Consider the following 12,795-nt stretch of genomic DNA (forward strand, 5'->3'; position numbering starts at 1 on the left):
CTGACGTGAAATGCTCCACTGTAAGAGCCTGCAAGCGATGTGAGGGAGAGTCTGAGGAAGAGGAGGAGGTGGAAGAGCTGGTGACGGTGCCATTTGCCTGGAGGGCACCCATAAACATGGAGAGGAGGAGAGAGTGCACCATTCCTCATAGGTGACTGTACCATGTGACTTCAAGAGCTTTAAAAGCAGCCCAACCTGTCCTGTCGAGGCACAAGTAATCAAGAGGCAACTGAGGAGTCCGAGGAGGAGAATACCTGGGCTGTCGGCGAAGCAGCAAATACCGACAGCCCCAACAAAACAAACCGGGCAACACAACAGTAGTCTGCAAACGGTGCCTCTTTACTACAACAACAACAACAACAACAACAACACAAGCCGAAAGACTTTACCCCCACTCACCCACAGTCTGGGTTTTCGACACAATGAGCTGCAGCAGTGTTGCAGGATCAGACTTCTCTGAGGAAGAGCTGGAGCTCGGTCTGCTGTGCCAAGGGGAGGACGAGAGAAGTACCAAGGCATCTTTCCAAGACAGCGAGAGCTCAGCCTGCAGCCCAAGCGACCCGGAGGAAGGACAGACCAAGAAGCGCAATCGCCCCGTCCGCTCAAAGGCACGGAGGATGGCCGCCAACGTCCGCGAGCGGAAGCGCATCATGGACTACAACCAGGCCTTCAATGCCCTGCGCGTCACTCTGAACCATGACCTCAGTGGTAAACGCCTCTCCAAGATCGCCACGCTGCAGAGGGCCATCAACCGCATCTCTGCCCTCTCTGTGTTCCTGAGCTCCAACCCCCCGAGCAAGCCCTGCGCCCACCGGGAGTGCAACAGGCCTTCAGCGGGGCCAGCCGCGATGGGGGCGTCTCGCCTAGAGCACACCAGGGCGGCGGTGCCTTTCCTGGAGCACCAGAGCTATGGCCCCTGGCACGTGTCCATCTCTCACCAGATGCAGCAACAACAAGGGCCTCACGTCCACCGGCTGCCCGCTGAGCCGCACGTTTACATGGATAACGCAGCGTCATCGTGTCCCCCGTCTCCACACTACCCTTGTTATCCCAACGAGGGACAGCTCTACGCGCCCTATGGACACTGTGGCAGCCCCCACGACAATCCGCCCAGCCCTCTGCAGTACCCCCAGGTGGTTGAGGGCTTGGGGTACCAGCAGGGCGTGTGGGCCTCCTGCACTCAGAAATACATGGACACCTTTGTGGAGCCTCCGCCTCCAGCTCTGGGGCTTCCCTGGCAGGTGAGCTACCAGGAGACCAGCCTCTCTCTGGGCTCTGACATACTGTGACTTAGGGAGCCCCCCCCCCACCCACATCCACCTCCAGTGAACTGCTGAATGACCTTAGGAAGTAAAAGGTTTTTGTGTTCAGTATTACAGGCTCTTATTTCAGAGCAGAGACATTGGGATGTTATTTAACAACAATAAATAAAAGTGCAATGGCAATCCAGACTGCAGAATGTTGTATGTGTTGCTAAATGTATTCTTACCTGGCATTTCAAAAATGTTAAATATTATTAAGAATGTGTCGCTGTGTTCTGTGGAGAATTCACCTACGGAGTTCTGTTTGTCTCATTATTTGGAGCTGAAATGTTGGGAATGATGTAACGTTACTAACGGTTATGTAACTATTTCTTACATTGTGTTTTCTATCAAACAGTGGCTTCATCTTGAGAAAATGTGACAAAGATTTGATAATGTATTTATTATACTACGTATTGCATACGTTGTAATGCTTGTAAAGTTGTAAAGAGTTAGTACATTGTTTTTCAAATTAAATGTTCAAATGATATGACACCCGCCATGCTTCCTTTCATGAGAGCAAGGCTGGCCTCTATCTGCCTGGGTCCAGACTGAGCTCACCGTCAGCTTTAGTGTGCATGCTTATCCGTGTGTGTCGATCATAGCCTGAGGTCAGTAGCCTCGACTACTCTGAGATGACAGACAAACGTACTCACAAGTCCATTCTTGTCGGGTGTTTCTGGGAAAAAAATAATTCAAGGTATTTACTCACAGTAAAATGAAAAGCCCGGGTCAACACGTACAGTGTTTGGGCTAAAAAGTGATAAGCATGCAGGGGTATATGGAAGGTGCATGTAGTGGATTTGACCTTATATGCTGTATTCAGACTTGTTTGCAGTTAAAACTACATCCGCATGTCAGATTGTTACCAGTTATAGGTCAACTATTTAATTTTGTGCAGATCAAGTAACGTCAATTCTAAGCACAATTTCTACCTCCTGGCTCTTTACCAGCTCATGTCAACAACAGCCCCCGCCCTCCCACTGAGCAGCGTGTCATGGAAAACAGGTTTAATATTAGAGTATAGGACAGGGCTTAACGACAGATTTATGTGGGCTCAGGAAGGAAGACTGTGGCCCGTCATCATTGTGGTGAAATCCCCTGTTGGGCTGCACCGGCCCGCAGGTGGAATTGGGTGAGTGAAGAGTTTTTTTGAACCTCCCGGAGGTCTCCCAACGAGGACCCTGAGACGCCGCTGGAAAGAGTTGGCCCGAGGACACCTACTGCCGGCTTAGGTGGAGGAATAAATGATGTGGTGCCACAACAATTAGCAGGCAGGAAGGAAAGGGACTATACTCACAAAGACATAAATGGAGAGGAGGAGTTCAATAATAGGAAGAGAGGGATGTGTGGTGAGAAAGAAAGGGGGAGAGTGGCTTTGCTTTGAGGCTGTCGTTTGCAGACGTGAATCACCAGAGAACCTTGACTCAACGGCGAAAGACGAGTGCAGCTGACAGCGCTCGGTGACGCCATGTCTCCTCCTCGCTCTCTGGCAGACAGAGAGACGGCCACGCACTTCAGTGCCCGTTCATCGACTTGTCTGGGTCCTCCAGAGACCCCACGGGGACAGTATTATAAGGAGACCTCACTTTCTCTATGAGAAAAAAGTAAGCAACACAATTGGTAAAGGGTGTAAGTTTGAATTATTTTTTACCGTGACCTTATGGATTTAACAACAAAAGCTATTACAGACAAGACAGAGGGCACTGACAAAAAAAATGAAGGCAGCTGTTTATCACAATAAGGGATAATATCTTCCTCAAGGTAAAAGCGACAGCAGTTGAACCATGAAACAGAGCGGCAACGATTTATTGATTAATCAATTACTCAAAGACGCGCAATAAAGATTTGAAAGCATTACTGTTCCTGATCTGAATGGCTCTCTACATGGCGACGTAGTCGTGATAAAAACGCTGGTGTGGGAGACACTGGTCTACCACGCTGTGCAACAAAATGATAAAACTATTAATCAACATTCATATTCTTTGTGGAGTTTGTTGGAAATAAGTGCTTTCAATGGTCATTAGTCATGCTGCACTGTGACTCACCAGAGCATTTACCTTACTTTTCGACATTCAGCCATGATGCACCTTTTAATCAGACTGTCGACACCCCCGACTGCAGAGCTGATGGAAAAGACAACAAGCATACATGGGAGAAATGGTTCCTAGACATGTGTGTGTGTGTGTTTGCATGATATATGGGGATGAGTCAGCCTTCAGAGTGATGTTGTTGCTCTGCATACTGTTCCCACCCCCTGCTACACACACACTCACACGCACACGGAGCTATTGGGACATCAGCATGGGAGGTGAAGGGAGTGAAGGCACCAGAGGACAATATGTCACTTTGTTTGTTCCCATGCCATTTACAAACAAGCACGTTAAACCTGAATTATTGCTTCCTGTCTGAGAACACCTTGAACAGAGTAACAAAGTAAAATACATCTGTTCAGTCATTCAGGGAAGTTTATTATGAAACACAATGCTTACTTCAAAAAACATACTTTTGAACGGAACATGGACTATGACATTTGGATGAGTTATTGCTCAAACCATCCACCGAGTTTTATGAACACCAGGCAAGAACTTGTCAGTAATCCTGCTGACAAACCAGCACCCTAACTGACCCAAAATGATGACCTTGATGGAGGTCACCCAGAAACTATGCTTGGTAAGACAAAAAATAAGACAATTTTGCATTCAGACATTCTGTGACTCTGGGGCTGATCCCACATATAACAAGGAAAAAGAATGCTGAACAGCCCCATAGAGCCACGGTGTAAGGTCCATAGGCGTTGCGTCTTTATATAGAAAACGATGGCCCCACTCAATCATTCATGAAGTGTTACTCTGCCCTTTTGTTGAGGCGAGACAAGACGCTGCTTGTTTTATTGATTCGTTTGGATTCCCAGAGCAGTGAGCAGTTTCACTGCTCGACACTAGATGGAGACGAGACAACAGGGATATGCTTCATGTTGATCCGGGGAAGAAACTCACATATTCACTAAATAACTAGTGAAAAGGGTGCATTGAGTCAGCCAAGAATGTCACACTGCAACACGACCAGTTTAATGTAAGGATGCAATAATCTGTCTCTGGTAGATGATTCAACAGTGTGTCTGATGCAATACCAAAGCTGGACAGGTGCAAATACTGAAGCATATTTCTTCAGTTTTTTGTCCCTTTTTTTAATCCCACGGTGACCTTATTTCATTAAATTAGTAACTAATCTTCCATTCACTGTGTGCCACAAACACTAAGTCACTTGCTGCAAGTGGAGAATCACAACAACGCATCACGTCGGATGAAGTAAAACAAAATACGGTTGTTTAAACAATGCAGGAGTGGATTATACTGAAATGGAGTCATTTGTCAGACATAATTCACTGTCTGACATGGAAACATTAAGACGGTTCCTGAGCTCGTTACAACGCTGTGTGTGTGTGAGTCATCATGGCAGAATGTGCTCATGGAGACACACTGCTGTGGTCTGCAGGGGACGGTTGGACTAGTGTGGCAGAACCAGGGGAGAATGAAGGGGTTAACAATGTTATGAAATGAGCTGCACTATTTTAAAACAACCAACTGAAGAAGAGAACAAGATTAATAATTATCACTAAACTAGTGTGACAAAAACAAGAAGGTTGTGGCTCAGACTACATCAGATAACCTGCTGGTGTGTAACGCCTCCGCCAGTCGACCTTCAGCAGACCTTCTGTGGCAGAGGGGCACAAAGGGCCACGTCTCCCACCCTCTCCCACCCTCTCCCTATCGTCTCCCCATCGTCTCCCCATCGTCTCCCCACCCTCTCCCCACCGTCTCCCCACCGTCTCCCCACCGTCTCCCACCCTCTCCCTATCGTCTCCCCATCGTCTCCCCATCGTCTCCCCACCCTCTCCCCATCGTCTCCCCACCGTCTCCCCATCGTCTCCCCACCGTCTCCCCACCGTCTCCCCACCGTCTCCCACCCTCTCCCTATCGTCTCCCCATCGTCTCCCCATCGTCTCCCCACCCTCTCCCCATCGTCTCCCCACCCTCTCCCCACCGTCTCCCCACCGTCTCCCACCCTCTCCCTATCGTCTCCCCACCGTCTCCCCACCGTCTCCCACCCTCTCCCTATCGTCTCCCCATCGTCTCCCTATCGTCTCCCCATCGTCTCCCCATCGTCTCCCCACCCTCTCCCCATCGTCTCCCCACCGTCTCCCCACCGTCTCCCCACCGTCTCCCCACCCTCTCCCCATCGTCTCCCCACCCTCTCCCCACCGTCTCCCCACCGTCTCCCACCCTCTCCCTATCGTCTCCCCATCGTCTCCCCATCGTCTCCCCATCGTCTCCCCACCGTCTCCCACCCTCTCCCTATCGTCTCCCCATCGTCTCCCCATCGTCTCCCCACCGTCTCCCACCCTCTCCCTATCGTCTCCCCATCGTCTCCCCATCGTCTCCCCATCCTCTCCCCACCGTCTCCCCACCGTCTCCCCACCGTCTCCCACCCTCTCCCCACCGTCTCCCACCCTCTCCCTATCGTCTCCCCATCGTCTCCCCATCGTCTCCCCATCGTCTCCCCATCGTCTCCCCATTGTCTCCCCACCGTCTCCCCATCGTCTCCCCATCGTCTCCCCACCGTCTCCCCATCGTCTCCCTACCGTCTCCCCACCGTCTCCCTACCGTCTCCCCATTGTCTCCCCACCGTCTCCCCATCGTCTCCCTATCGTCTCCCCATCGTCTCCCCACCGTCTCCCTACCGTCTCCCCATCGTCTCCCCACCGTCTCCCCATCGTCTCCCCATCGTCTCCCTACCGTCTCCCCACCGTCTCCCCACCGTCTCCCCATTGTCTCCCCATCGTCTCCCCACCGTCTCCCCACCGTCTCCCCACCGTCTCCCACCCTCTCCCCACCGTCTCCCACCCTCTCCCTATCGTCTCCCCATCGTCTCCCCATTGTCTCCCCATCGTCTCCCCATCGTCTCCCCATCGTCTCCCCATTGTCTCCCCACCGTCTCCCCATCGTCTCCCTATCGTCTCCCTATCGTCTTCCCATCGTCTCCCCACCGTCTCCCTACCGTCTCCCCATCGTCTCCCCACCGTCTCCCCATCATCTCCCTACCGTCTCCCCACCGTCTCCCCACCGTCTCCCCACCGTCTCCCCATTGTCTCCCCATCGTCTCCCCACCGTCTCCCCATCGTCTCCTCATCGTCTCCCCATCGTCTCACCATCGTCTGCCCATCGTCTCCCCACCGTCTCCCTACCGTCTCCCCACCGTCTCCCCATTGTCTCCCCATCGTCTCCCCACCGTCTCCCCACCGTCTCCCCATCGTCTCCTCATCGTCTCCCCATCGTCTCCCCATCGTCTCACCATCGTCTGCCCATCGTCTCCCCACCGTCTCCCTATCGTCTCCCCACCGTCTCCCCATTGTCTCCCCATCGTCTCCCCACCGTCTCCCCACCGTCTCCCCATCGTCTCCCCATCGTCTCCCTATTGTCTCCCCATCGTCTCCCCATCGTCTCCCCATCGTCTCCCCATCGTCTCCCCATCGTCTCCCTATTGTCTCCCTATCGCTTCCCGATCCAACGCGGATAACTCGGCTGACATTGAGGTTGCAGACACACAGGGATCTGGGAACTGAGTGTGGCGGTTCCTGCTGTGGGATCAGAGGGGCTGTATTCAGCCTCTAGGAGAAGAGGCCTCTGGATCATGAATATGAATGCCTGATGGAGCTTCTAACGTTGATTTTGCCTCAGACTATGCCTTAAATCCAGGCTCTCTTCATTAGCCGGGAACGAGTTGCTCATCTGCTTAGAGGTTCAGCCGTCTGCTGAGAAGGCGGGGGAATTCTTACGCTATTTACTACACACACTCACAGATAGACACAGTGTGTCGTGTTTGGATTATTACTTTAGGGCTTGGTATGTATTTTGGAATACAACCTTTTGTTATTGTCACCCTCATCTCCCCCTCTTCTATCTTTTTGCGGTCTCGAGCTTCGCCATGGATTCTCTTCAAACTGAGCTCTGAGGACTGTGAGTTTGTTCCAATTAAGCCTGCATCATGAAAGCAAACAAAACACCAACAGTCTGAAAAACATCTGGGGCGTCCTTCAAGAGTGTCTGTGTCCACACTGCAACTTTTTAGTTCTATGTTGAGCCCTCAGAGAAAGAAAACAAAGACCATCTGCTGTGATTAAAAAAAAAGTTATGAATAACTGTCAGCAATAACTGGCTCCTTCAAATGCTACAGTGGAGAAATTCAGTGACAACAACGTGCAAATGAAGGAAACAGCTTCCTCAACATCACAACACACAAGGAAGATTTGAAAAAAAAACAGAACTCACATTCCCTATTTACATTTACTTCCTAAAAACGAGCTGTTTGTGTGTTTGCTTTGTTTCTTTATTTAAACATTACCATATACATATTTTGTGTTAGCTACAGTGCACTACGCCCTTAGGTCATCATTACAGTACCAGTTCATTCGTAGAAGTACTGTTTTGCTTGGAAGATGTGTAAAGGACAACCTTTGAAGCTCATGACTACAAAGCGTCTCCCACTGGTTGTGCTCGTGGAAGCTGTGGTGCAAGCTGTACTAATGCAGGGCTAAGCTGTTGTTAGAAACACACACATGTGGATTCTCCCCAGCGCATATTAAGTAGGCAACAAGAAAATCCTATTTGCCTGCCCTAAAACTCCAGGCTCCAGTGCTGCTATCACGCTGCTGTTTCTCCATGTCAGCCTTTCGCTCCGTTCATTAGACTTTGATTTGTCCAGATCCCAGTCGGCTCGAGCTCCCTTCGCTTGACTTCAATTAGGTTCAGTACCAACGGGCTGCCGAGCTGTAGACTGGACTTCAAAGCCAGTGCTGGTTTTGTTTTGACACAAAGTTAATGTGTGATGCTCTAATAAGTATTCATGGTTTAGTTAGAATTTACAGTACCTTCATCATATGTATAAAAAAGACGTTACTGTGAGTTTGATTGCTACTAGCAGTAGTGTTGATTCTGGAGAACCCCTGCAGCAGGGGAACTTTCAGTGTTGCACGCTGACTATATAGTGTATATTATATATAATATATAAATAGTTGTTTACAGTTTCCAGTGAAGAAATTACAGCATGCAAACACTAGACACATGTAGGCATTAATATCCCACAATTCAATGGGCTGAGCTTCACTCTCATGTCAAGAGCGCGTCAATAAATGCAATGATGATGATGGTGATATGATTCTCCTTTTTTGGATTAGTCCTCACTTCATGGTTGTTACAAATTATCGTTTGGTCCCTTGAGGTTGCCAAGCGTTACCATGGTTACCTGTATCTAACCGCTAAGGATCTTCTTAGGGGGTGAGAAAAATACTGTTTATTCACAAAAAAGATGTTGATTGTATACACATATACAGTACAACAATTCAGTATGTTGTGCATGTTATGCTAAGATATTAAATACACAACTAACAGAAGAGAACTTCAATTTCAAAAGGCGACTTTCCTCAGACAGCTTGTGCATGTCTAGGTGCCCCTTTCACGACAGTGGGGCATGGAGTAGAGAGGATGCACTGGGACCCGAAGGCTTGGCGGTTTGAGTCCTGCCTGCTCCATGTCCAATGTCAAAGTGTCCTTGAGCAAAACACCTAACCCTCAACTGCTCTCCAGGCGCCCCCAAGGCAGCCCACTGCTCCCACTGCTCCCACTGCTCCCACTGCTCCCACTGTTCCACACTTGTCCTGTGCCAGTGTGTCTTGTCGTATTGCCCTGCACACTAGCCCCACGTCAAGAGTCGAGTTTGTCCTTTCATTCATGATCCCTGCTAAATTTCCTCATTAGAGAGATTTTGAGTTTTTTGACCTTTTGATTGATTGCCTTGTGTCCTCGTTACGTGAGTTTTTGCCTTTCTGTGAAGAATAAACGAATTGTCAGCTGAACCCTCACTCTGCGTCCTCCTCCTCCTCCTCAGCCGCCACCTGCCTGACATGGAAATGAAAATGGCTTCTTCTTCTTCTTCTTTCCTACGATCGCCTGCCTATTAACTTAAAGGTCAGTGAATACGGCCCCTAACTGACTGGATCTTGACAGGTTGTCAGTGAAGCACTTTGATTTCAATGAATTAACTCAAATGAAAGAATTTGCTTTGACAGATACAGTATATCAGTGTGTTAAAATATTTGTCATTTCAAAAAACTGGATTTATTATTCACTAAGTAATGTTTTTGCACGGAGGTTGTTGCTTATCTAATTTTGTTTGGCTGATTTATAAATAAAAGTAAGAGTTAATAGAGTGGTTTTTAATAATTGTGAGAAGTGAATTGGTCTTTTGAGGCAATCCAAAACGTTAAGAGATTGGACAGGCTAATTTCCCCAGCTAACTCCACTGCTGCCCAATTAATTATTTAATTTTCTGCCCCTTTCGGAGGCCACATCTAATGAATTGATTTTTCTTCTCTGAGGGAAATTGGTTTGTTACACCTCTGAGAGTAAAGGCTGGCAGTGAAATGTCAGAGGGAGGAAGGCTGAGGTAGTGTGGAGGGTTGGAAGAAAAGTGTCAGGGGGGGAAGGAGGAGGAGCGGTGCTGAGGAGAACGCGATGAAGAGGCTGACGTCTGTGCTCTCTGCGCTCTCTGTGCTCCCCGTATTCCATATCGACCCCATTTAAAACCTGATTGAACAACAAAGTCCTGGGGTTAAGAAATATTGGAAGCCGATGTCTTCGTGAGCAAAATAGACACAAGAACATATTGAGAAGTGACATGTTTGTGTTCCTTTAATCTACACTTTCTGAATAGTGAGAAAAAAAGGGGATTTCTGGCGGTTTTGTGATGGACCCTCATGATCCCCCCCGAAATATGCCATTTTCATTTGTTACTAAAATGTCTTCTAAGTGTGTTCTAATGCCCAGAGGTTTTTATGATTACATCTGTAAAACAATTATTTGAGGAATTTTAAATAATAGTGAGCGCAAGAGATGATTTTCCACCAATATTACACAGGGAAGCAAGCCCGTCTTTAATGGACCTAGATGGGCCGTCTTTGGAGAACCCGGGCTGCAGTGCACGTGTCCTTTTTCAACATGTAGTTAAATGTCAAGCTTTAACACTTATCCTGCTATATCTAACATTTCCACCAGGTATTTCATACTTCCATCACCTTTGAAGCAGTACATTTTATTTTGGTGTATTTGTGGTGTTCTGTAATTGCCTTTGTGAAAAGTAAATGCTGCAGAACTAACAGGATTTGCTTGCTTGACTCTTGAAATGTGTGATGTTGTTTCCTGAGAAAAAGTAAGCTTGCTGGTCAGTGCTCTTTATCACTAAATGTTGAGTAGAAGGACAGCTTTAAAGCTCTTTCTTCTGTCTGTTTAAAAGAAATCTTTGAAGAATGTTCAAAAATATGATCACAAAGCCTCTTGTCTCGCTTTAGTAAAACATTATAACCCTTGTGTACACTTATTTAAAATATACTCTGATGTTCTTTTGGGGACAAATATGTCTGTGTCAAAACGGCTTACGAATTAGATTTTAATTAAAAACGAATAACAAAATTCAATCAGTTCATCTTTTAGTCTTCTATTAGGATTTCTGTGCCAAATGAATGTCATTTTGGAGATTTAACGTTCATGAAAATGGATCAAACGGACAAACTAATGCTTGATGTATAAATGGCTACTTGTTATAGTTATTGCAACCCGGTTCTAAATGCCACCAGTTCTAAATGAGTAAAATCCAGAGTACAGAAAAGGAAGTTTGTGGTTCTGCTCGCGGTTCTTTAGAAGGTATGTAGGGACATGTCTTGAACGTCCTCTCTTGTCTCCTTGTCTCCGTGCTTTTCTCTGACTGTCACATCAACTCCGACTCAGTACAACAGGAGACGCCCATGTGGCAGAGAGAACAGAAAGAGACTAAGCGTGGCCACATTCACCTCCAGTGTTGTAGTAAAGTGATCAAACACTTACAAATAAGCAGTTTATCAGACCAATTGACCAACAAACAAAACATCAGTCTGCCGAAATGCTCACTTTTCTACTAATAAAATGTAATGCATATCGTATCCTATAGTGGCTGTAGGGTCAAACGCATTAGTTAAAATGTGTTTCAATTTCCTTAAACATAATAATTTACACATTGTATTCTAGACTAACAATAGAAGCTTAGGGAAATAAATCTCTCCATTACCAGAATGTAGTCAATTTACATTAAAAAAAGTAAAAATGATAAACATTTAAAATTAAAAAGCAAAAAAATGTCCCAAGTGATGCACAAGGTTATAAATATGTTATAAATAATAATTCTAATTAAAAAATACAATACCATGAATTATATACATTGACAGTATGTGCAGGGTTTACTGATTAACAATTAGCAATATAAGGCAAAGATCATGAATCAGAATTCTGTCTATATGATCAGTGTGAACAATGCTACAAAAAGCACTGCCTGCTGAAACCTCTCTAGAGAATACATTTGTTAATATAGTGCATAACTGGCTTATTAAGAAAAGGGCAAGTTACTGTTTTATGAGCTAATAGGGTCATTTGGTTAAAATAGCAGATCAGCGCATGTCAGGAAAAGTGACACCCACTGATAAATGTCCAAAAAAACTGAAAGAGCTAAGATACTACAAGTCCACACATTGGGGGGGAAAGGTCAATGGTATACACTGCAAATGCGTTGGTGTACAGTGGAAATGAGAAATGACATTAATATGTAAATACATGAATCTATAATCAGATTCCGCCTCTAAATGGGCTGGTAGTTTGTAGCTGGGATGTGCTACTGTACATGTTTGTGGTGTTAGAAGGGTTGTTGAGCTGTTGACAAGGAACCTGCAACTGCATTATCAAATGTAAGATTTATATGTTAAAATACAATACATTGTTTGTAGACTAAACCTCAAAATAGGTTTGCAGTTTAGCACAGGGTCCGTTTTCTCTCTGTTCAAATAAAGAACTATAAAAGTCCCATGCAGACTCTTAAAAGAATATGTTACATTTTCCAGTTGGGGCTCTAAAAGACACAACATTCAATGTTGGCTACTTGTCTTTGGGCTCATCCAGGTGGCAAACTCCAGTTCTGTATGGTAAAACCAATGCGAAAGTGGCTAAACTTTATGGTCTCAATCTCTAGTTTCAAGTCTGCTTCATGCAGCATGATGGTCATTTGTAAATGATGGTCCATTTAGAGCAGGGATGCCCAATAGGTCAATCGTGATCGACAGGCCAAAATCGGCAGCCATTAAAAAAATAATAGTGTGACGTCACGCATGCGTGGTCGACCGTGGGAACGTGAGCTAATGCTAATTAGCAATCCTTGCTTACCAACAGACACATTTAATTGCATTAAAAAGCAACCCTGGCTGATTTCAACATTGCAGTTACATAGATGAGGACAGATAATTGTTGGCCCTACATTAACACACAAAAAAAGACTTTATGGCTAATAAAAGCCACACCACTGGTGCTTCCAGGTAGTAAAAAGAAAGCAAAACAATTAGAAGCTTGAGTCATTGAAA

The 12,795-nt window shown here is 46.5% G+C and overlaps 1 protein-coding gene across 1 annotated transcript; it reads left to right on the forward strand.

Annotated features, from left to right (window-relative positions):
* The first annotated feature begins 228 nt into the window (after nt 1-228).
* On the forward strand, nt 229-1,292 carry bhlha9 (basic helix-loop-helix family, member a9). The gene has a single exon (XM_037467842.2). It carries the CDS (start codon nt 423-425, stop codon nt 1,287-1,289), a length of 867 nt encoding a protein of 288 aa, XP_037323739.1. The 5' UTR covers nt 229-422; the 3' UTR covers nt 1,290-1,292.
* Nucleotides 1,293-12,795: the final 11,503 nt, after the last annotated feature.

Source organism: Pungitius pungitius, chromosome 16 (genome assembly GCF_949316345.1).
Source record: "Pungitius pungitius chromosome 16, fPunPun2.1, whole genome shotgun sequence".
In the NCBI taxonomy this organism is placed as follows: Eukaryota; Metazoa; Chordata; class Actinopteri; order Perciformes; family Gasterosteidae; genus Pungitius; species Pungitius pungitius.